The sequence below is a fragment of the Rhinolophus sinicus genome, linkage group LG06 (genome assembly GCF_036562045.2).
Source record: "Rhinolophus sinicus isolate RSC01 linkage group LG06, ASM3656204v1, whole genome shotgun sequence".
NCBI lineage: Eukaryota > Metazoa > Chordata > Mammalia > Chiroptera > Rhinolophidae > Rhinolophus > Rhinolophus sinicus.
Window position 1 is genome coordinate 162,154,811 of NC_133756.1, and position 26,132 is coordinate 162,180,942.

The 26,132-nt window shown below is 41.3% G+C and overlaps 1 protein-coding gene across 10 annotated transcripts in view; it reads right to left on the reverse strand.

The window, feature by feature from the left end:
- KMT5B (lysine methyltransferase 5B) overlaps positions 1-26,132 on the reverse strand; it is a 53,139-nt gene that overhangs the window by 5,944 nt on the left and 21,063 nt on the right. For 7 of the 10 annotated variants that reach the window (XM_074336824.1, XM_019717498.2, XM_074336829.1 and 4 more), the window contains 8 exons: positions 22,201-22,348; positions 18,510-18,578; positions 13,890-14,055; positions 13,399-13,508; positions 11,835-12,001; positions 11,549-11,568; positions 11,332-11,468; positions 5,582-5,778 (listed from right to left, as the gene is read on the reverse strand). In XM_074336824.1, coding sequence (XP_074192925.1) covers positions 5,582-5,778; positions 11,332-11,468; positions 11,549-11,568; positions 11,835-12,001; positions 13,399-13,508; positions 13,890-14,055; positions 18,510-18,578; positions 22,201-22,348 — 1,014 coding nt within the window. Of the gene's footprint in view, positions 1-5,581; positions 5,779-11,331; positions 11,469-11,548; positions 11,569-11,834; positions 12,002-13,398; positions 13,509-13,889; positions 14,056-18,509; positions 18,579-22,200; positions 22,349-26,132 lie in introns of those variants that run through there. The other 3 variants (XM_074336828.1, XM_074336827.1, XR_012497658.1) reach the window with 2 other exon arrangements.

Consider the following 26,132-nt stretch of genomic DNA (forward strand, 5'->3'; position numbering starts at 1 on the left):
ATCAGGTCTACACAATAATCACACATGTATCGTATTCTTGACAGCAATCCCCCTGCAATCTGGATCCAGCCCTCTGAGACAGCCTCTGCCAAACTTGACAGCCTCCTGGTCACGAAATCCAGCGAAGGCTTTTCAGCCCTTACCTCTCTGCAGAATGCAACACTGCTAACCATTCATTATCCCGAAAACCCCTCTCGCCTTGGTCTTCCATGAGGAACACTGTTCTCCCATCTATCCCTCAGACCAAATTCCTCAGGCCTCAGCTGTCCTAGGCTCTCGGGAAACCAGTCTCTGGGTGATAAGCACGCACCCCTCCATGGCTATTCCCATCGATCTGCTGGCAGTTCCCGAACCACTTTCTCTAGCCCGATTCTCTCTGTTACAGATCCATATCGCCAAGTGCCTGCTGGCATCTGGACTGCCCTCTGGGGCTGGCTCAGGGTACGTGCTTCAACTGAACTCACCAGCAAGTCTTATGGCTGCTTCTCCTTCTACGTTCGCCATCTTGGTCAGTACCAGCACCACCCACCCAGCTGACCAAGCAGAAACTGGGGAGCCATCCGTGACGCCTGCTTTCCCTAACCGCCTCACCCTATCGAGCCCCTTGGAGTCCACTCCTGCAATGTCACTGTCTCCCTCTCTCCATTACCAATGCCAGTCTCCTGCCTGACCTATAGCAACAGCTTCCAGCCTTTTCTGGGCTCTCCTACTGTGTTTCCCGGAAAATAAGACCTAACCAGAAAATAAGCCCTAGCATGATTTTTCAGGATGACATCCCCTGAACATAAGCCCTAATATGCGTCTTTTGGAACAAAAATTAATATGAGACCCGGTCTTATTTTCCGGGAAATACAGTATTGCTTCCCCAACACTCCGTCCCCCACCACGGAGCCAGGATGATTTTCCCAGTATGCCGTGCTACCTCTGGGCTTGAAACATCAATAACCTAATGCCCTCAGAATAAAGTTCAAAATTTTAAATTATGGTCACATCCGTTCTTCCCACCTTCTACTCCAGCCATAAACTTTGCTTGTTCAAGTCCTACACTCACCCCCACAGCTTCCTTTATAAAACTCCTCTGCTTGGAACATGCTTCACCTTCTCACCCTCTTTAAGATTCCGCTTAGGAAACACTTCTCTCAGGGAGCCTGTCATGGCTTTCTCCTGCGACAGGCTATCCTTCTTCCCACGTATGTCATGACACCCAGATTCCCCTCACTCGGGCACTTACTTTAATCCATCGGCTGAATCTCATTTGATGGTGATTCTGCCTCTGGGTTCTGCCCCTGCCCCCCTCCGATGGAGTCACCGTTAGCCGACCGCAGCGAACCACTGCCCAAGCACTTCAGCGTTTGTGTTCTAAACAGCACACAACAGACTGTGCTTGATGCTATGTCCTGTTTCCACAGTGCTCACGTACATGGTACGTATTTGTCAGGCTATTCTCATTTGGTCTGAAAAGCACGATCTCATCAAAAACGCAGCTGAAGGTGCTGATCAAGTCACGGTCCAACAAGACAGACAAGCCGGGCAAGAGAAGTGCGCGGAAAGTGACTGAGATGAGCGTGCATTTAAGTGCCCAGGGCTCCTCACTGTCCCCCACGGTCCTGGGGGCACTGTGCAATGGCAGCGACAGCAGGCCCCAGGAGCAGGGCCGTGGCCCACTAAGGGAAGAGGAGCAGGAGACTAAGTGATCTGACACACGTCAGTGGAGGTAAGGCGTGCCTGTGGCCACGCTGGCTTCTGCACTCACACGCCATGTGTGACTCCCTAGTGGCTAGGACAAATCCCAAGTGCATAAACCTAGACAGTAACTGTATGTGGAGAGACACATTCTTAGCAATTACTATACGGTAGGTGCTGTACAAATGAGTACAATCTCAATCCTAATAAGCATTCTTTGAAGAGCTGTTACACCTCAGTGCGGACCAAGCTCACTGGCCTAGTGTGCCTAAGATTGTCCGTCTGGTGGCAGAGACGGGATTTGAACTGCGGTCTCTGGCTCAAGACCCCACATTTTTAAGAACTCTGTGCCACAGTTCTTATGGTGCCAGTCCCAACTTATGGGTAAAGGACCCATGGCATGGCACAATGGTCATTTCAGAGTGTCTTCAAAGTCATAAGGCAGCCCTGTGTGGGCTTTGAGAACTACAGCCAGATACGAGAGCAGCAACATGCCGTGGATGCTTCCTGCGTGGCAGGGCTGCGTCCATGCTCTCTACTGGAAAAGCCCCAGAAACGCGGTCAGTGTGAACCGCAGTAACACAAGGACCACACACAGCTGACGCCTTCAGAACTCGAGCCTTCAGTTCAAGTTGTGCATTCAAGGAGTTTTGCAGGCACAACAAGCGGCTTCCATCTTATGTGCCCAATAGACTGGCAATGGCTGCCCAGAGCAGGCTTTTGGAAAAGCCTGTGAAGCAGCCTGTAGGCTTAGCAGGGAAGAACATTCCGGGGCCAGCCCGGTGGCTCAGGCGGTTAGTGTTCCATGCTCCTAACTCCGAAGGCTGCCGGTTCGATTCCCACATGGGCCAGTGGGCTCTCAACCACAAGGTTGCCAGTTCAACTCCTCGAGTCCCGCAAGGGATGGTGGGCAGTACCCCCTGCAACTAAGACTGAACACGGCACCTTGAGCTGAGCTGCCACTGACTCAGTTGGTTGGAGTGCGTCCTCTCAAACCACAAGGTTGCCGGTTCGACTCCCGCAAGGGATGGTGGGCTGCGCCCCCTGCAACTAGAAACGGCAACTGGACCTGGAGCTGAGCTGCGCCCTCCACAACTAAGACTGAAAGGACAACTTGAAGCTGAACGGCACCCTCCACAACTAAGACTGAAAGGACAACAACTTGACTTAGAAAAAAGGCCTGGAAGTACACACTGTTTCCCAATAAAGTCCTGTTCCCCGTCCCCAATAAAATCTTTTAAAAAAAAAGAAAAAAAAAAAGAGCATTCCGATCCATTAATGGAATCTGTGACAGGCCAGAGAGGGACCAGTCCACTACCTTTGGGACAGGCGCTCCTCAGTTAAAATAACCTCGTTCCGAGTCTTCTGGGTCTTGCACCCACTTGTGGCATCTGTCGTGGCAAACATCCCGTATCACGGCAATGCCTGTGGGGGGTGACCCGGCCTCCGAGGCACAGAGGCCTAAAAAACCACAATCTTCCAAGAACGGCATTGTAGTGCAGGGTTGCGGACTGAATATGTGGACATGGATTTCTTGTTGTCTCCTCTCTCCGGATACTAGAGCGAAGAGTCAAGGTGTGGCTCTTGTGACACCTTTCAAAAAAGGATCTGCATGGGAGGAATAAATAATTTTTCTTCCGACTAGGCAGAAATGTTTCTTTAAAGATAGCAGAAATGCTATTCAAAGAAGGCAGCTCCTGTGTCACTGAATTTTAGACAAATGGCAGGATAAATATGGGCAGCTACGTGTTGGGGGAAGCACGCGAATCTGCCCGCACGACGTCTGCTGACCTCCCTTGGAGAGAGGCTCAGGCAGCTCTGGCTTTGCTACCAGCTACGGTTTCAAAAGGCTTTCTTTCAAACAGGTAGACAGGAGGGTTGAGACACAAATAGAAGAAATACAGCCTGAAAGAATGCATGAGAGAGAGCCTGAACATGGGCAAATGTAAGATGCCTCGGAGATGGCTGGTCTAGGCCCCCAGCTCCTCCAGAGCACTGAGCCACGTCTACCAACTGTGCCACGTGGCCCTCAAAGTTTGTTCCACTAACCCTGGCATTCCTCGAGACAATCATTCTGCAGAAAGGGTAAGCTGCATAGAGTAAGTGCCCTAACGTCAGTGGCCCCAGGAGAGGGCTCAACTTCTATTCTGCAATGCTGAGACTACAGCTCAGAGGTTTCCTTGTTCCCTCTAACCTTTAGAAAATGTCTGCTCTGCATCGCTGCTTATGTACTTGTCCTATGAGGGAGCTAAGGCATACGCTCCCTGAGGGAGGGGCCCGAGTCTCGTACATCTGTTACCTCTTCAACTGCTAACAGGTTTTTAATAAGTATTTGGTTTAATAAATACTCTGATGATCACATGGTAGTTAGCACACTCAACACCTTCCAAAACACGTTTGTATTCCCATCTTTTAAGGTAACTGGTGTACTGAGTTCAGTATCTATCCATCAGAAATATAGTTCATGCACGAAAATACAAAACACCCCCACGAATGTCACAGAGCCATGCAACGTGGACAGCCACGTCGCTCTCTGCACGTTCGGCCGGCAGCACGCTCCTACGTGTTTCTATGTATACCTTTATACACGGGTTTTACAAGTCTCCAGTTTCACCAAGGAACCAGACTCGGAAAACGAACATTGGTTATGCTGCATTTATTATCAGAACCAACAGTCAACAGTGAATGACGGACTAACTGCTCTTTTTCGTCACTTTGGACATGACCCGGAAGAGATACACAGTGCTGCTTTACACTAGAGGTTCTGTCTGGTCTCTGACTCCCAGCAGCAGGTAGGTTCAGAATTCACAGCAGTGACATTCGCCATCGTGGGACACACCCTCCCTTTCCTTCAGGACTTTCTGTAAGGGAGGGGAGCACTCGGTGTTGGGCTGAAAACATCTGGAGGAGAAGAGCCTAAAATAATCAGATCTCAGAGGGGCCTTAAGCGCCACGTGGACATGTGGAGTGCCCAAACAGGCATACTTCGGGGATCCCCAAGTCAAAACTTTAAAACTTTATTCCTGTCGGAGACAAGTCAGACTAAAGCACCTACTACTTTAGTGGAACTAGAGAAAACTGGTGTTACCCAGACGGGAAACAGTAGCAATCAGAATGGTTCCAGGACTTCAAAGCTCCACAAACAGGACGTGCTTTCTTTTGCTCGTTTAGGCTTTCTTCTCTTTTCTCTTTATTCTTCCTTCTCTCTTTTCCCAGTTCCATTAGGTCTTGCCCCCACACACAACTGGTATCTTAAAGCTTGCTTCATTCCTCCTTTTCCTCTCTCTTGCTACTTTTGGTAGCGGCTGACATACCATGTCATAGTACAGTGACATTTAAACTGCTATTTTATCACAATTCTGAGTCTGGTAACTGGTGGTTTAGTGAATGGGTCAGTTCATTCTGAAAAAAGGCAAGTAAGTAGCAAAAAAGCGGAGGCCTTGAGGCCAGAGCTCTGCGCTTCCCAAGCCCATCATCCAGCCTACAGACTGGCCAGGTGCGGGGACACGCGTGTGCCTGGATGAGCCCCCAGTCCTGTCTTCCTGTAGGACCTAACGACCTAATTATAGTGAAACTAACACCTTGATGATGTTTCTCTCAAACCTATGATGACCCTGGCACACATGACGAAGATTTAATATCCAGTCACCAACTACTCAAGAAAAGCAGACAATTCTGTCTCAAATACTGTATTGAATCTGGAGGGGGGATACAGACTGCTTTTGTACTCAAATCATTTCTAGAACCTTGCAATGCTGCTGAAGGGCGTGAGTCCCAGAGTTTCTCTCAATATTTAAAAGATCAAAACTATTGAAGCACGCTTTAGAAAGCAAATTGTGTGAAAACACTTAAAAAAAAAAAAAAAAAAGGATACGTTTATCAAACCTCCCTTACTTACTTGCATTGTTTTTTTCCTGAGTGGTATCAGCGTCAGTGTTAGAGCTGACAGATTGACTGTCTGAATTTTTGCTGCTGTCACCTAACTTTTTAAGCCTATTTAAACGTTTATCTGTTTCTCTGAGTCCATATTTGCTATTGATAACAGGAGCAGGCGCAGGCAGTCCCACTCTGGATTTAAAAGCACCAGTTCCCCGTCTGAAAGAGAAAACAGTATACGTTAAACAAACAGCGTACTCTCACAATAACCCCGGCTGCTGAGGGCACGTGGCCACATCACATCAACAGATGTGACGAACCGATGAGGCATCAGTCGTCACTGGAAATCTGCCAAGCCTAGGACTCTCTAAAGAAATGAACTATGTAGATACAATCAGCACACGAAAAATTCTAGATAAAACAAATTGTTATGACTATTGTCAATTGTTAATTGCCCATGTGGAACTACTGGACCCTGTAGAATTTCATTACGGAGGTAAAAATAAATAACTAATTCTTCAATTTCAAAGCTGGTTGTTGCAATAGTTAGGTCTAAATTATAGCTTAAATAACCCACCTGTTAGTTATACTCTAGCTGTGTTCTGCACAATTTAACACTACATTACTGATTACTGAGAATGAAGGAATTAAAAAAAGAAACCAGAGAATTTCCATAAATTAAGTCATTACTTAGAGCTTAATGTTAGATATAAACAAATCCTAATTGAAATTTTATATAAGGAGGCCAGACTATATTAGAGAAAATCTGACTTTTAGAATAAAAACTGTTAAATAATTCCTTTAAAGTTATTGAAATAAACATAAATGACCATAATTAAATCAGTAAAATATTACTGAAGAAAATACATTAAAAGACTCTCTTTTAACCACTGGATGAGAATGAGTTCTAACTGCTTTAATTAATATTTGTATAAATTCTTCTGAAGTGAGGGTTCCTCAGAAGAGGGTCTCGTAAACTTCCTTAATGAAACCAGCTTTGCAAATCTTTGCTTGGTTCACTGTATAAAAGAAAATTTCTCTCAGCTCTATTCAAAATAGTAGTAAATGACACACTAATGAAGTTAACAAAAGCACTACATGCTGCATTTGAGAAGAGGGAAATCTCTTTGGCCTAAATGGCCTTCACTGAAGACTTGCTTTTTATTGGCCTTCGCTTGTTAAAGAGAAGCCACATAGTAACAGCTTCTGGAATTGTGGCGGAATTGTGAATATCCTCCAGAAGGAGGGCAATCTTGCCCTCCATGAAAACCGTGTAACTCATTTCCTTCAGGATTTTCTCCCCCGAGAAATCAGTGTCACCTCCTGCTCAGGGACAACAGAATTTTACTTGATCTGCCCCCTCTTTTAACCCTTACTGCTAGGGAACAAGATCTAAACCTAACGCAGAAACTGTTTTTGGTAAGTAAAGTGAGCTTTCTTCACCTTCCCAGAATGGACCTGGAATTCTACTTTTATTAATGCTTTTGTAAAAACAACAACAAAACACTTATGGTGGGACTGGCTCAATTCTTTTTTCAAAAGGTGCACTAGAAATCGCTGTAAAATCCTCTATGTAACTTCACCAAGGCAGGCAACCAGTTACACTCCAATCCACCCCAAAATGTACTCAGAAAGTAAATTCGTAAGTCTTATAGGCTATTTTATTTCATATAGACTAAGAAAGTAATTATTTGCAGATATTCCATGCCTTTTAACCATAACTTATAACATCCCTGATTTATTTCTAGAAAGATGGGCCATACTTACAGTATGCTTAAACACAAAATAAATGACTGTGCTGGAATCATTTTATCTGGTTATTAGAGTTTTTAAAGTAAAACCCTACCACTCATCTGCTTTTCTGCTTTCCTCATTTCTTCTTTTTAGCTTATGAACTTAACACATGCTCATGCTTGCTGCAATCAGCAGAACAATCCTAGGCTATAGATATACATATAGATATACATGTCAGCCAAAGCTGACAGCATTTCCCAACCCCGTGTCCCCAAAGCCCCGAGGTACCAGTGTCAACCCTCTGCCAACACGTCAGCTTCCACTCCTTTCACCATAGTCTACACACCTATTTACATCGTTATTGCTTTTTAAGCAAACAAAGGATAGTACTATACACTTACTCAGCACCCAGCTTTCTTATCATTATATCATGGACAAATAAACCTGGATTGAACGTATGTCTTGACAAAGCTGTACTATTTACATAGAATAAATATTCCATAATGTATCAATCATGCTCATCAGGGATGACTGAAACCTGTGGGGCATTGAGGTTTTGCCCGCCACCATGAACACTGCTGCCGTACTGTTCTTGCAACCAAACCCTTGTTAACTAGTGTTTGTCTTTCCACCGGATAGGTTCTTCCATATGGGACTGACTGCTAGGTAAATGGGTGCACTTATTTTTAACAAACATTGCCAGATTACTTTCCCCCAAAGTGACAGCAATTCACGGCCCTAATTACACTGTGCCAGTTTCTCCATATCCTCACCAGCAGTAAGTATACAGTGTACCTCTTCAATTGTGCCAATTTGACAGTGAAAATGAACACCTAATTATTGTTTTAATCTCCTTGTTGACGGCCATATCATTTTCTTTGCAGCATCTTCCTTACCTTTCTTTTCTATTGGAGTCTGTCTTTTCCTTATGAGCTTACAGGACCTTTTTGTTATTATATTAACTTTTTGCCATATGGGTACATTTTCCCCCCTTCAGTTTATCATTTCTTCGACTTTACTTTCGGCCATTCAAAAATTTTCATGTTCACTGTTTCTTGTCTTAATTCTTTCAAAAGAATTCTACTATCCCAAGGTTAGACATATATTCTCCTAATTTATTTCCCTGATAGTTCTGCATTTTTTAATTTACATCTTTAACCCATCTGGATATGGTGTGAGATGGGGGTTTAGCTTCGTTTCCTTCCAGGTACACAGTGAATCACAGCTGACTCCTGACAACATGAGGGTTAGGGGCACCAGCCACCCATATAGTCGAAAATCCATGAATAACTGAAGTCGGGCTTCCACATATGCAGATTCTCAACCGTGGATCAAAAATATGTTTTCCAACATCATACTTGCCTCTATTTCAGGACTGTATTATGTCCGCTTATCTATTTGTCTATTCTGGGCCAATACCATCAAGTTTTGATTATGGTAGTTTTCATAGTAATTTTTAATATCTGTCAAGGCAAATCTCCCCTAAATTTCTATACTTCAGAAATGTTTTCTTGGCTATCATCAGACATACTTTTATATAAGCTTTAACACAATTTGGTCCCTCATTAGATTTTATTCCTCAAACCTTCTCAAGTGAAATCTGCAGACCTTACTTAGGAATGTATTACAATCGCTATTGTGTCAGGATGGTCACAGCCCCGAAATATGCATCAAATGTGTCCTGGCCACATCACCTGTGATCTCAGTGCCTTTGTAAACATTCTGTCCACTTGCAATTCTTCATTGGGCCACTGCTCCTTACCCTTCAGCTCCTAGTGCAGTGTGTGTGTGTGTGTGTGTCCCTTGCACCACACTGCCCTCACAGCTGGCACTGTGCCAGTCTTGTTTACCATGAACATGTAGGTCTAACGTAAAGGAACTAACTAGCCAGTTAATATCTGATCAGTAATTGAATGCATTCTTTTGACCAGTCTTATCCTTTCACCTAATTTCTGGAAAGGCAGAAACAATTGGTGTTCCTGGGAATTTCAAGAATATTCACAGCCAGTCTTTAAGTCAAATTGCTTAAGTATCTGACAATAACCATGCCTACCGTCCTGCATTCAGCCCTTCCAATTAGAAGGATTTGCACATTTCTACTTATTGCTTACACTAAGACTCGGTGGGATTATGTCCACATTACCACGGAGAAACTGAGGCTCCATACAGAGAACTAACCTGTCCAAAGAACGGGATGATATGTGCAGTTCTGATCTAGAGAAAAAGCTGTTTCAGGGCTGGAGTGAATCCTATGTGTGTGGTTACCTTTTTCAGGGCAGCCTCCAAAACATTATTAGCATATTGTTTGCCCCATTCAATCATTCATTTACCAAATATTTATCAAGCACCGACTAAATACCAGGTACTGTTTTGAATGCTGGGGATACAGCCGTTAATAAAAAAGGTAAAAATCTGTGTCTTCCCGGGGCATCCCTTCTAACGGGGAAATAACCAGAAGGTACTTCATATAACTACACAGCTAATATCGGAGTATTAACTGTGCTGTTCTACATGATGTATATGAAACGTCCTCACAACAACCCTGAAGCTGTGCAACAACTTCCAATGTTACCCCACTTTACAGATGGGGTAACTGAGGCACAAAAGCAGCTCAGCTGCCCCAGACCACACAGCCAATGAAATGCAGTCACAGGACTCCATGCAGGCAGCCCACACTGGATGTGAGGCAGCAGCTGCTACGTAAGTAACTACGCTGTCTCTATAAAGCGCTTGTAAAGCAGTATTCAACTATAATTAAACTACTTCATAGGTTAAAGGGTCTTTCTGTGGGCTGGTCAAAGATTTAATTAATGTTTAAACCATTTTTTATATAGAAAAAGATAAACTGTATCCTCCTCACCCACTACACCAGGGGAACCTCTGGCTACCCAGAAAGAGGAAAATGGGGCTTCTAGGGAACCCAATAGCTCTCCCAAGCATGACTGGCTGTAGGCTGGGTGTTTTAAGCTGGAGAAGCAGCACTACCAGCTATCTCTGCTCATATGTGCAGAAGTCCTAGGGAGTGAAGGCAGGCTGACCTGGGTGCAGGTACTCGAGTTTCTGAACCAGCAGTGTGGGCATGTTGCTAGTTCTCGCTCTCACAGGGAGGCTGGGAGGACTGAATGAGTCTTGATGAGAAGTGTTCAGCGCCATGCAGGGCATGTAAACGGGCTCAACAAACCCAGGTTCGCTCCACCACGCGGCCTATGCCACCTTGCGCTGCCTCGTAATGGGGCCTTCCTGCAGCTCCAGCCCAGCCCAGCCTGTACACACACTTCCTCTGTGAGCTCTCGTCTGCAGGCGTCACCACAAAGACTGATGTGAACAAGCATCCTGCTAAGGCAAGTCTGGGGGTTTCTACAAGGACTCCAGAACCCTGATGGGTCACACAAAGAGGTTCTTCACTAAGTGACAGGGCTTAGGAATTATGAAGAGTATGTGCAGCAACACAGAAAAATCCCAGAGGACACAAGACAACTTCAGGGTTGTTTATATGACTGTCAGCGGTTAAACTTTACTTGGCCATTTCTGGGGCAACCCCACCCTGGCAGAGTGAGTGTGTGAGTGTGTAAGAGTATGTGTGAGAATGTGCATGTGAGTGTATGTGTGTGTGTATGAGTGTGTGTGTGAATGTGAGTGTATGTGTGTATGTATGTGAATGTGAGTGTGTGTATGTGAGTGTGTGAATGTGAGTGTGTGTGTGTGTGTGAATGAGTGTGTGTGTGAATGTGAGTGTGTGTGTGTGTGTGTGTGTGTGTATGAGTATAAGGTATTCCTCATTTCTCGTTCTCTCCTTAAGCACGTCTGAATTCTGTTCCACTCCTAAGAATAACATCTGGTAACAGTACGATGTTAGAAGGTCAGGTGCCAGTGTCCCCCAACAGCTCCGCAGCCTCTGATTTTGTTTATTCATACGGCACTGGGTGCGATGCTACAGACCGTAAGACTACCCCTGCATTTCAATGAGAAGATAATGCGATTTATAGCCCACAATCATCACGTGGTGAGAACATAAAAGCCGGAATCATAACACTTTACCTTTCACAAGTGTAACACTCGCAGAACTCATTATTTTCTCCAAAAAACCCATCTCCATAATAACAAGAAATTTCTTCTCCAGGTTCAATATCTCTTAGAGCCTTCACACACGCTGTATCGCGACCAGTTGACACAAACTGAAATAAAATGAACTCACTGAGAAACTTGCACTTGAAGCAGAAACTAACTACTTGAGATAAAAAAATTTTATGCTTACCTTACAGTTAGGTCTGCAATCTGAAAAATGTCCAAAAGATAAAGTCAATTAACTGTAGATAAGATCTGAAACACGAACAATTACAGAAATCTGAAATAAGCTTTCCATATAATTTTATGACTTTTGAGAGGTGTTTAGGTCTCAAGTAAACTACAGGAACATTTATTTTAATAATTTTGGGGGGGAAATTGTACTTCCAACCCTCCTTTAAAGGAAGATAAAGGTCTTACTAATTTTTAGCAGTACTGCCCGACACGAGAGCTAACACCTGAGAAATGTCGCTTACCATGGTTTATAAATGCAGCGGGACCAAGCCAGAGCTGAGCACAGTTTTTCCTTGTGGAATACATGACACTGAAGTCGTTTTCTCCATGTCTAAGTAGCATGTTCTCCTCAATTTCTGAAAGTTCGGCAATACAACCCACCAGTAATTCTATTTTGTCATTTCGTTTCCTATTTAAAATATGTGATGTTAAAAATTACTAGTAATTATAAATAATAAGGCTGCTTTTAATAAACTAAGCCTGCCCAATAAATACCAAGAATGGAGAAGACCTCGCCATGCGTGTTGTAGCTGGTGCCCTTGAACCCCCACCTGGAAGCCACGGGTCCCTGTGCCGCTGCCTTGTCCTGCAGGACGGGCCCTGGGCTACCTATGGGTCGGAGTCCCCTGCGGCCCCTGGCCTAGTGTCTTACAAACACAAAGAACTCAGATGCGTGCTGCACTAACTCAACTTGCTGACACTGACGAAGGAGACAGGGACAAGTAGTGGCAAAGGGTTATGAGGACCGGGAATTGGGTCTCCGCCCTCTAGAGCAGCACTGTCCCACAGAAGCGTAAGGCAAGAATCTCTTAATTTTCTAGCAGTCATATTAAGAAAGTGAAAAACAGGTGGAACTACCTTTAGTAATATATTTGAACCCAATATACCCCAAATACTGTTTCAACAGGTAACTATAAGAAATATTAAGGAAAACGTAATTTAATATAAAATCTGGTACATATATCACATATACAGCACTTCTCAGTTCAGACGAGCCACATGTCACTGCTCGAGGCTACTGTACACAGTGCAGCTGTCCCCAGACCCTGAGACCACAAACCTCCACACCCACCTACAACACAGGCGTGCCACCAGCCCACGACAACACGCACTCATGTGTACACCACCCAAGCCTGCGGGTGATGGGCTCTGCCCACTCCATTGGCCTGTGCTTGACCCTAAGCTTTCTGCTATAAAAAATAGCGGGGTGGTGGTGGGGGAGGGGCTACATGTGTCTTTGGGAGAAAAGGTAGGGAACAGGCATCAGAGGAAAGACGATATGGTCACATATTCCCTCTTTAATGTATGGCTGTCATCCATCCTAGGGGGGCTCAACTTGACTACTTTTATTTAAGCTGGCACATATGTCTTTTTTAAAACCGGGAACGCACCAGGAAGTTCCCACCCGTAAAATTCCTGGGCTCACGAAGGCTTCATGCCCAGCCTTTCGTCTAAGCCAGTACAGGACCGCCTATGGAAGCCAGGTTGTCCAGCCCTGGCACCACTAACCTTTCAGCCTCCCATCACTGAGCAGGCCCCCAGACTCAACAAGAGGAAAACAGCAAGCACTGTGGCTTAGACACAGGATCTGATTCAACTCAGACTTCTAATTCCAGTCAATGAAGACCGGGATAAGGAACAATCGCTACGCCCCGGACATTGGGCCAACGCAGCAGCACCGCACTGGCTCCTTTAGGGGGAGCTCTGGCTTCATTCCTTCCCATGACTCTCTCGGCACTTGAACAGTAATTTAAGAGAGAATTTTAAGCACAATTGTTTATGGCTTTATACTAGTATAATAGTTACCACTCTTTCGTTGCAACTATCTTGGCTCCGTTTTGTTCTGATGAGTATCTATTACAAGGCAATATTTCAAATCCACTATCAGTTGCAAACATTCGCAAGTAAATGAACACCTAAAACAGAAAAAATAATTGATATTACCTTTAGATTGTTTATCCTGCTAGACTTTCTCAGAATTATAAAAGCAAACCAGCAATATAAAAAACTAAAGATCATTAAGTAACAAACTGTGCTGGTATTTTAAAATTTCACATATCTGAGTACCTAATGGCTTGGCTGCGTTACTCGAACAGTTCCCAACAAATCTCACTTCCAGATGACAAAGTTTTCTCTTTGGATAGTCATGCAAGTGATCTTATATGTCATTAGATCTTCATACGACTAGTTTCATGGAAAACTGATTTAAAGTTTCAGTGTTCACTAAAATTCAGGCTTTAGTTTTCTGTACTCTTATCCAAACAGATAAATAGTATTAATCTTATTAATAAACCTACATGTTCCTTGAATAATTTCTCCTGCATTTTGTTCTTGTTCAGAAAATAGTGCCGCGCCCATTCGCCTGAAGTCAAACATTTGAAGGCTTTTTCCAAGTGCTCATCTTTCTTAAAACGTTCAATTACTTCCTTTAGTTCTTCTTGCCTTCCTTTAATAGGTCGAAATCTGAAAAAAAATAAAAACAGTGACTTTAGTTACCCGCCATCATCTTTAGGCCACTGGTAAGAGATCTTGAGAAAGAGATAATCACCTAAAACCCGCCAGACCGAACAAAAGAGAACACGCAATAATCTTGATAATTCCTACTTAATATCGATCACCAGGAAAACGTAACTTCTCTGTCTTCAAACTGCATTTTAACACTTTTATTTCACTGTTAGCTCATTAACTGAGAGGTGACCAGATGATTCAAACAAACGTCTGACTCAGGCTTATACCAGCCGTCTCCTTCAGAAGGGACAAAACGAAAGACCTAGAACAGAGCTCTAACTGAGTGTTAGGATGACAAGAATTTTTTAAAACATGCGAAATCAAGCCAGGAGAGTGTTTGGCCATGAGCTTCAGAAGAACGATGAAGCAAACAAAACCATGCCATAAAAAAGAACATTCTTCATGTACACAGAAAAACCCCAAACTAAGTATCCCAATGGGTCCTGAAATACATCTTGATGTTCTAACACCAGGTCAAATTAATCTTTGACAACTACATTCAGAAAACACAAAGAGTGCAAAGAGTACAACTCTAGCAACGATATTACTATGCTGGTGATGTAAAGAAAAACTGTTGGGGTAGAATTTTAAAAGGCTTCTACTGTAAAATGGGCTATGATGACTTCATAATATTACATTTCTAATCATATAATAACACCTGATACATTCATGGTCCAAGTAAGACTTAAGTTTGTAAGCCCCTCATTCTAAAGTTGTAGTCATGATAAAATATGTGTACTATAATTAAAGGTACTTGGATCTTAATTTTAAAATTCCTTTTCATGCCAATTTCATTTGGCTTATTTTCCCAAATAAAGTTCTTCCTAAACATCCAACCAAAAAAGGAATTACAGACTGCTATTCAAATAAAATACATTAAGAAAAAAATATTAATGGCACAGGAGAAAAAAATATTTGAACTAGTATGCTTCTTACTCTAACAATTAAAATTGAGCACCTCATAAAATTGAAAATGCTAAAATTGAGATAAGATCTAGCACAAACTCCAGGAAAGGAAGCACTGAAGCAGCAAAATGTTTTTCTAGATAAGCTTCCGTAAAATATATTCATAACATTTCATAAGATTTTAAGCCACAATACTTCACCAAGGATTATTTATTAGGTGTTGTGTACACAGGTGCTATGGTGAAAAATACGATAGAAGACATGGCCGCTTCAGTCTCATTGACTGACATCTCATTTTCCCCTCCAGGCCAGTTCTATTTTTAAGGTGTACATGAACAATGAATGTTACAGTGTAAGAAACTCCACAAGGGGAAATTTAACCAAGACATGCACATGCATCAAACAGTTAAACAAGGCATCAGTATGCAAATGCATGTTAATATGATACAAACTGCATTGCCACAGCACATGATGGTAAATATGGAGATCAGAAAGCGTAGGATCTGTTTGGGAAGGAGTTTGGGAGTTGACATCGATATGGACAACGCGGAGAGTGGTGAATTCAGTTTTCCAAAGAAAATGCCGAATATTACTATAGGCAGGAAAGAATCAAAAGAAGGCAGGCACAGTGAGAGGAAATCTGAGCAGAGGATCCCAATAACGGATAGATTCAGAGAGATGAACAGAGGCTGAGGGAAATCAGCAGGCCAACAATAGCAAAGGAAAGTACTAGAACAAGGAAGAGGGAAGACATGAGGTCCAGAACAGGTATAATACTGTTTCCTGGACAGTATCTCTAGAGGTCTTAAGATACATAATGCATGCTGACACCTCCCGGGATTTGCTAGCTACAGACAGGCTAGTTTCGGTAAGCTCTCACAGCTGTTATGCAGAGCTATCTAAGAGCTGAAACACATCCCAGAGATATCATACGAACAAACGGACAATGCCTTATTTTCCATTTTCAATTAATCAGCATGCCAGCCACAACAGACAGATGGGTGGAAGTCTTTTAAACAATTTAGAATATCTTTAGATTGTTAGAATATGATGTCAGAGAACCACCACTAAAATAATCTAAAGATGTGCAGAATTGTGGCAGTATCTAAACTTCCATACAGCTATAATAGTAAACTACTTATTTGTAGATACCACAAGTGATTTTTGTCAAGATTGGGTTTTGAAACCCTTCTTGCGGCAACCCTACACTGGGGGTTATTTGCAAGGCAGGAGAGGTTAGGACAACCCAGCATGTGGTAGCTAAGGCACACCACTTCCAGCAATACAAATAGGAAATGGCGGGAAAGGATACCCTGTATTTTTTGTGCAGTGAACAGAAAAGCAATAGTTCACTAGGAGCAAATACAACGAACAATCCACGATGGTGGTGCCAAGGCTACAAAAGACAGAAAGAGCCAAACAATCTTTATATGTTCAATGTGGAGCTACCAGTGGTGACACCCTATTTTTAAATAACTGCATGGCTCGACACAAGCCGTTATTAGCAAGCAAGGCAGAGCCAGGGATAAATTCACCTAAAGCTTTAAGAACAGGAGAGAAGAATAAGTCACAGACCTGGAAGGGACACTGGCTACTCCTGATACGCTGTATGTGTACTCCCCATTTCGGAAACCTGTTCCTTTCTATCTAAAAACGCCTTTCAGTCGGCCTTAGCTTTGTTTCCTCTTTGCTGACGATGCCAAACAATTTACATACTAAAACCAACACAAAATAACCAACTCTTGCTATAGTACTATTCTGTCTTCCACGTTTCCTGTGCTGACTTTTGTTTCTGCTTTCTTGACTTCTATTGGCTCAAATACAAACAAAACCCTCAAAACTGTCACATGCTACCCCCTAACAAGAACCTTCATTTACTTAAAATGTGATTTACTGTCAAAACTTACTGTCACAGTTGGCTGCTATAGGCGTGAAATGACAGTGAGGCAAAGGAAGAAGAAAATGGTTCTGGGTGCAGACAGGAAGGGGAAAAGCCAGTTGTTTTCCGTAATCCTAAGAACTACATCAAAGGCACCTGGCTGACAGTTCAAGTCAAATCCCATTATAACAAATACTGCGGGGAAATAAAAATTATTTAATAACATAAGAGTGTTACAACGATTAGGGCCAGAGCAAAAGGTACTGAGGACCGCAGAAAAAACTGAACTACTTTTCTATTATTGAGTAGAAAGATACCCTCTGTCCTCTCCTTAATCACGACTGCTCTAAATCTCCCACACAAATCGCACAAAGCTCTCCTTACCCCCCAGTTCTTAAAGCTAGAAGAAAATTCAGACTATCTAAAACGACCCCCTCTGTCCATAAAACAAAATCAGGCCCAGGGAGGGCTGGTTACTGGATGGACCGGGCCTGTGGGTCAGGCCTTTCTGGAACCTGCTCTCTTCCGTGGACTCTGAGGCCCTCTTGTGTCGTTTCAGGAGGACAACAGGCTCTGCCCTGCCTTTGCATTGTGTGCCAGTGGAGCCCAGCCAGACAGGGCGGCTGATATTCCCACAATGCAGCGAAAGGGGTGGCCACATATGAGTACTTTCAGATTTAGTACCGGGGGGTGGGGGTGGCGGGGGGGGAGCGTGGAAGGGGAGGCATGAGAAACAAGTATCTGGCATGTCCAAATCAATATGCTCCTCCTCCCTCTCTTAACACAACATTTATTACTTAAATAAACCAAACATTTATTTTTCTCTTCCAACACCTCTGATCAATGGCTGCTGTAAGAAATAAAAAAAAAAATATGTCATTTACCATCGTTTCTTATTAAAAGGGGCAGAAGAAAACATATGAATGCACACTCCCACACACCTGTTCCCCACTCTTTCCAGAGACTCACTTCCTAGGTTTTCTTGCTATTTGGTTTTTCGGTTTCCAAACCCAAGAGACCACTGTGGCAATGAAGGGAAGTTGTAGATTTGTCTATATTAGCTGCACTAGTGCCCTTCCATTAGCACGTACAGTCAAGAGCAGACTGGAGGGAGGGACAATGAGGAGGGAGACAGAAAAAAGGAGCAAGGGAAGGAGAAAGGAAGAGAGAGAAAAATGCTCAAATATTTAAGCTACAAAATAAGAAAACCATGAGGCAACGCTGTGAACACCTTTCCCCTGTGATGAAGGTTTAACTGTCGCCCCCGAGAGGAGGAAACCCTACAGCTCTGTGTTCGTTCATTAGTTCATTCCTTCTTCACCTAGAAACAAACCATCCCCGGAAACATACCTGGCTGAGTCCGCAAGCAGCGCTCAGCTTGTCCCATGGAGGGAGTGACTCCTGATCTTTCGATGAGTGATTTCTCCTAAAATTCCCGTTATGGAGTACAAGCGGTTTTTTCAATATAGATATTACTGAGACCAAAGTATTTTAAAAGGTTTGCAAAATGTTCTAAAAATCATGTTTATGCTGACACCTCCAATTACTTCCCAGAAAAGAACATTATCAAGGCTGCGAGAGGTTAGCGGGCATCTTATTATTGTTTGTAATGCACTCTACCTACCTCACAGGGTTGTTGTGAGGAAAACTGTCAGATTTTGAAAAATGCCTTGAGCTCCTCGAAGGAAAGGCGCTATAGAAATGCAAACACAAACAACAACAATAAAAAACTATTTGTATAACTTGTAATTTCTAGACAGACTTATTATATTAGTTGTAGCAGAAATCCTTAAAACACTGTGATATTCAAGAACTTTATGAAGCCGTGGGTAGGCTCAGCATGATACCTAAAATTCTTTTCTTCCCATATAACATCATTTTACCATTGATTATGTTATGTTAGAAGGTCTAGAAATTTCTTTACGCTTTCCAGTCAAGCACTTCAAAGTGACATTTAAAGTGATTTATAAATTCATGTCCAACAGTGGATATGAACAATGAAATACATAAATAAGTACAAGACAAAACAGATGGTTACAGCAGCAGAAGGACAAGGGCTGTACAGGCTGAAGTCTGTATTAGAGAAATCAAGAAGAGTTAAAAAAAAAAAAAAAAGTGCCCTAACTCTTTTCCCTTCTTTATGTTACTTCCTGCTCAGCTCACTGCTCCCCTGAGACTCCCCACGCTTTAGTATACTGTGAAATCTCTGGGTGAAGCAGCCTAAAAAACGGGGCATTACTGAAAGCCTCTGTCCTTGCTTTACGATCTTCATTCATCTCCCCACTCTGATTTTTAAAAAATCAGAGGTATTACTAACAATTCTATTCTCTGGCTAAAAGGAAGAAATTAAGTTTCATAACTGACAAACGTAACTAAATCTATTTCCCAATAAATCGAAATTACTATTGTGGTTATACTATTTCTAGGTATTCATGCTACCACTCGGACTTACTTGTTAGTAAATATAGGCATATATTAAGATGAAAACATGTGCATTCACAATATAGCTAGTTTGGGAAATTCTCAAATCATTCAGCATCTACTGTTTCTGAATACAGTTCCTGGTGGTACACTAAAAGAAGTCGAAGGAGGAAAAACGGCATAAAAAAGAGAAACGAAAAACTGACAATCAAATTACAGATGCACAAACACGAGAACAAAGAGACCACTTATACAAGAACACACAGACAGCTTGGAGAATTAAAATGCAAGCTCCAATCGTATCATTGAGTCACTTCTTTTGTACCCCAAAGATACAGAAGTCTGTAAACTACTAACTTAAGAAATATTTATGGTTACTCAAATAAAGCATTATAGATTTTCCTTATTTTCTATAAAATAAAATATTTTCTTTGAAAAATATGTAAGTCAACATTCTGGTAAATTCTTGCTCAAGAGATGAAGCAGAATGGATAGTTTTATTTTCAAACAAACCCATTAAGATTAAATGAAAATGTATGCCCTTCACTGAGATTAACAAGCTTCAGTAATAAAATTCTGTGTATTCCCCAAATGTCAGCTTACAAGAGCCTGTTGAAGTACCTTGGAAATAAACATCTCTGGTGAAAGGCCAAGAGCTTTCCCTGATCCAGACACATCAGCTGCCCGGCCACAAGGCCTGAGGTGCCGCCCCTGCTGCCAAGCCAGCTGGTCTCCTCAGGGAACACTCGGGCTACCTACACCATCGATGGCCACTGTCTGAGAATAAACGGTGCACTGAAAGTAGGCGTACACGTTTTCTTCTGCATGTTTAACCAGTTTTCATTTTAGATCCTTCAATTTCTATTCATAAAAAATTTTATGTACTGGATGCATTTTAACTTAGGGATACTTGGACCTAGTAAGGTCTTGAGTTTTAATATTTGCGTGGCAATCCTAAACTTTACATTTTAAGGCTACGTGTTTGTAAGTGAACCCTAGGAAACTACTGGTAAGGAACTTTTATCCACTTATCACATAACAACGAAGCTTGGCAGGCCAGACGCTTTAGGACCCAGCTACCGCTAGTCAGGAGCGTGTCAGAATTGGAGACCCTCAGGGTCCCCCCACCAGCTATTGAGTCAGAACCTGCATTTTTAACAAAATTCCCCACGTGACTCATACAAATTATGAGAAACCGTTGTCATGGAGGATTTTTAGAAAACGGGTTATTTCCTATCGCAGAAGGCCACCAACAGGGAGCCCTTCACCCTCTAGAACAAAGCACGGGGGGTTCTGAATACTCGATGTCTTTCCTAAGCCACTAACACGTTTTTTGTAATTTTGATGGGACGCTTTCTAAGATGGTTTATGCTCTCCTACAGTTTACTGTACGAGGCATAATGAACATAATCTAACACTTTCTTGATGACTCCAGGTCATAATTACGGACCTTTGAAGTAACCCCCTGAATGCCACCAGGCTGTTATGTGAATCAGTGATGTACGTTTCTTAACTCAGAAAATAAAAACGGCTAAAGGGTGACTTAAGTACTATCAGGGTTCTTTAGACAGTGAGCACTGGTCTCTTACGTTCACTGGAGAAAAAGGGAAAATAATGCAAATTGGATTTTAGTTGGACACTAGGGCATCTAATCCTGCTGATTTTCCAGAGAACAGCCATCCATCTGCCTATTTAGAAAATTTAGATATCTGCCCCTCTCAGGCCGGAAACTAGTTAAGTAATCTCTCAAGTCCATCTCAACTTTTCACTTCATTTTAATGAATAAAGATACATGATGACAGGAACTTACATGAAAATACCAGAGGCACATTTTTACCCGAATTACTTCTTTCTGGATTTAGAATGTAATTAATAAATGACTCACACAGCATCTTGTTTGAACTCTAGCAAGGGGATAGAATTAAAAGGGGAAGAAAGTGGGCACAAGATTTTCCTCTAATCACCTGTACTCACCAATTTCTACCCCCCACCTAATCATCGGTGACTAGCTACCTGGTGATCAAGTCCTTCTAGAGCAGTCGCTGAAACCTCAGTGCCAGTGTGACAGAAGTAAGAGTGACAGCGGCTCGGAACTTGCTCTACACTCTAAATGCCTGTGCTTTTCCATCAGACTTGGAAACCCTTTGCCATGGAAGTTAAGAGATAAAGAAAAGTTGTAAAGCTCTGACATAGTGTTTGGTGGCAGTCAATTATGAAATTATTTAAGAACCTTTTGGGGGGAAACATGATGTTTAAGAGAATTAGAATAAATTTAAAGGATGACAGATTTCAAGAGTGGTGTAGTAATATTTTATATAGATGACATCTGATACTCAATAAAGCACTTACACATCTATTTTCTTATCTGCATACTGAATATAAGCGCATGTCTTTAAAAATATTCACTTACTTAGCTGAATGCTTAGCTAAATCTCAAAGATTAAACATGACGACAAAACTCCCTATGTATAGTGGCAATTAAAAGAAAAGTCTGCAATTAAAAGAAAAGTCTGCAATAAAATCATGAAAAAAACCTAATGTAACCTACTTTCAGTAGGGAAAAAAAAATCACATACATTTTCCAGGTTTTATAGGATGCGTGTAAGATTTTTCTTTCAGCTAATTATCATCAACATTTAAAATAGAATATAAAGATGCTCCTCCAGCTTTATATTTTAATAGAAATATCCTGAGATAAAATAAGAACACAGAATTAAAACTGACAAGACTCTTAGAAGCTTCTGTTGCTTTTCTTGGTTCACATATAGAAAATCCTTCTATCGGAAAGAACTTTTCTTTAACGTCATTTTAAATTTTGAATAAAAGTAAAATTAGCCATCTATTTTCTTAAATTCAACATCATCTGTTTCATCAGGATAAAGACTTAAAATTACCTAGTATTCATTTTGTGTGTTTGAAAACCTAAATAGGGATCAAGAACCAAACTGGTTGCTAGGTCATCGTTTTCACAGAGCTCCTTGGCAGACATTCCAGAAGATGGTACATATCGACTCTGTCCTTCGAATCCTGAATTACCATTACCTGTGAAAAGGAAAAGAAAAGTAACTCAAACTGAAAACTACTTAAATCTACCTTAAAAACCTTTAGCTTCATTGCCCATTCAAGCTACTGTAGTAATCAAGAACTGAAATCAGTTTTAGTAATTAAGAGTTTAGTACCTTTTGCATAAACATAAAACCAAATGCAGTAAACTAACCTAATTGTTGAGAGTATTTTGGTTAGCAGATAATATTATCATGTTTCCCAAGAACAGGGTCTAGACAGTTGTGAGAATCTTTGGCTCAGAGGCCTTACTCACCCCTCCAAGGAAGAGCTGAGAACTGGGGAGGGTGAGGGTGTTCATGAAGTTAGCAGGAGAGCATAAAGGGCCATGACAGACAGGGCTGGGGCGAGGAGGAAACAAGAGGAACATAAGATACTCTGCAGTAACTGCCAGAAGCGTAGATCTCAAGTACGAAAAGGATGTCTCGAGGAGTTAACTCCAGCTTCCTGCTTTTGGGCAGACGAATGATTGTTATTCCCCACTCTGCAGATGACAGGCCCAGAGGTTAAGAAACTGGCCTATGATTACAGAGCTAGGAAGTAGAAGTGAGCAAAGGAGAGGATGACAGGCCTATTTCTCACTGACCTATCCGAAACAACTTTTTAAGGAATGGATAAAAATAGGGAAAGTGACTGAAATATATGTGTGACTGAAGTAACTGGGTTTAACTGGGAGAAAAACAATGGAAAGAGGAAAGGAAAGCCAAACGTATGTATGAAGTTTCCTCGGTGCTGATTTAAGTTTGATGTATAAACCACTGACAGTCTTTTCAGGAGTAGCGAAGACACCAGCGGTGTAACTTGAAGCCTCTCAAAATTAAGACGTGGAAGAACGAGAGACACAGTGAGAGGTGTAACCTTCTTTTCATCCACTCTTTCAAAAAAATAAAAACAAAACACTTACATGTAAGTCCCTGATAAAGGGTAGGTATATGTTTTGCAATCAAATTATTGGTATATAGTTATGTGAAAAGCTATCAAATCATTCTATTTTGTGTATCAGCTTTATTGAAATATAATTCACATACAATTCACCCATTTAAAGTATACAATTCAATGATTTTTTTTTTTTAAACATATTCACAGAATTGTGTAACCATCACCACAATCAATTCTGGAACGTTTCCTCACTCCCATTACCAGTCACTCTCCATTTCTCCCTCTCACACAGCCCCTGGCAACCACTAATTTCCTCTGTTTCTATGGATTTGCCTAGTCTGAAAATTTCACATAGATGAATCATACAACACGTGGTCTTTTGTGACTGGCTTCTCTCAGTTACCATAATGTTTCCAAGGGTCCTCCACGCTGTATCATGCATCAGTACTATTATGGCCAAATAGTACGCCAGTGTATGGATGCACCACCTTTTGCTTATTCACTCATCAGCTGATGGGCATTTGGACTGTTTCCGCTTTTTGGCTATTATGAATTACGTTTCTATGAACATTCATGGAAAAGTTTTTATGTTTACGTATGTTTTCAATTCTCTCATGTACATACCTAGGAGTGGAACTGCTAGGTCATATGGTAATTCAATACTTAACCTTTTGAGGAATTGCCAGACTGCTTTATGTTCCCAAAAGCATGGTATGAGGATTCTAAATTCTCCATATCATCACCAACACATTACTATCTGTCTTTTTGATTGCAGATATCCTAGTGGTTGTGAAATGGTATCTTACGGTTTTGATTTGCATTTCCCTGATGACTAATGATTTTGAGCATCTTTTCATGTACTGGTTATTTGTATATCTTTGGAGAAATGTCTCTATTCAGATCTCTTGCCCATTTTTAAATTGGAACTTTTACTGTTGACTTGTAAGAGTTCTTTGTATATTCTCGATACTAGTTCTTTATCAGATATATGATTTGAAAATATAGTCTCCCATTGTGTGAGTTGTCTTTCCATGTCTTGACGGTAAGTATCCCTTTAAGCACAAAACTTGGCAACTTTGATGAATTTCAATTTATCTTTTATCTTTTCTTTTGCTCCTTGTACTTTTAGTATATTAAGAAACCATTGCCTAATTCTAAGTCATAAAAATTTATGCCTATGTTTTCTTCCAGGAGTTTCATAGTGTTAGCTTTTAATTTATATGTTTGATCCATTTTGAGTTAATTTTTCACATATAGTGTGAAGTCAGGTCTAATTTAATTCTTTTGCATGTGGATATCCAGTTTTTTCAGCACCATTTGTTGAAAAGATTATTCTTTCCCTACTTAATTTTCTTGGCAGTCTTGTCAAAAATCAACTAACTGCAAACATGAGGGTTTATTTATGAACTCTGAGTTCTATTCCATTGATATATGTCTCTCCAGATGCCAGGATAACACTGTCTTGAATATTGCAACTTTGAAGTACGTTTTGAAATTGAGAAGTGTGAGTCCTCCAACTTTGTTCTTTTTTCAAGACTGTTTTAGTTATTCTGGGCCCCTTGAATTTCCGTAAGAATTTTACGATCAGCTTGTCAATTTCTGTAAAGAAGCCAGTTGGGATTTTGATAGGAAGTGCATCCAATCTACAGATCATTTGGGGAATACTGCCATCTTACCAATATTAAGCCTTGAAATCAATGAACATATGATATCTTTCTATTTATTTAGGTTTTCTTTAATTTCTTTCAACGATGTTTTGTAGTTTTCAGAGTGTAAGTATTACACTTTTATTGTTAACTATTTTTCTTTTTGATGCCATTGTAAACAATATTGTTAACTTCTTTTTTGAATTGTTCATTACAAGTATATAGAAATAAAATACTGACTTTTGTATACTGATCTTGTATCCTTCAACTTTGCTGAACTCGTTGATTACTTCTAATAGTTGTTTAGAGGATTCCTTAGGATTTTCTACATATGCAATCACGTAGTCTGCAAATACAGATTGTTCTGCCTCTTCCTTTACAATCTGGATGCTTTTTAGTTTTCTTGGCTACCTGCCATTGTTAGCACCTCTAGTACAATGCTGAATAGAATGAGAATGGATTTTGTGTCTTGTTCCTGACCTTAGGGGAAAACCATTTAACATTTCACTATTAAATATGACATGCTAGCTGTGGGTTTTCATAGATGTCCTTTATCAGGTTGAAGAATTCCTTTTTATTACTAGTTTGTTGAATGTTTTTTTTCTGAAAAGGGTACTGGATTTTGTCAAATGTGTTTTCTGTATCCACTGGGATGATTGTATGGTTTTTGTCCTTCATTCTCTTGATACGGTGCATTGCATTAATTGATTTTCAGATGTTAAACCAACCTTGCATTCCTGGAATAAATCCCACTTGGTCATGCTGTAGAATCCTTGGCCTCTGTTGTTGGATTTGGTTTGCCAACATTTTACTGAGGATTTTTACATCCATATTTATTAGAGATATTGGTCTGTAGTTGTCTTCAGGAAGTGTTCCCTTCCTTTCTATTTTTTGGAATAGTCTATGAAGAATTGGTGCTCTTCTTTTAAACATCTGCCAGTATTCACCAATGAAGACATCTGGGCCTGAGATGTTCCTGTAGGGAGTATGTGTTTTTTTCGTTCTTTTTCTTTTGTCTTTCTAATTACTGACTCAATCTCCTTACTAGCTACAGGTTTATTCTGATTTTGTATTTCTTCTGATTCAGTTTTGGTAGTTTGTAACTTTCTAGGAATTTGTTCAGTTAATCTAAATTATCTAATTTGTTGGTATACAGTTGTTCATAGTATTGTTATAATCCTTTTTATTTCTGTAAGGCAATAGCAACGTCCCCTCTTTCATTCTTGATTCATGAGTTT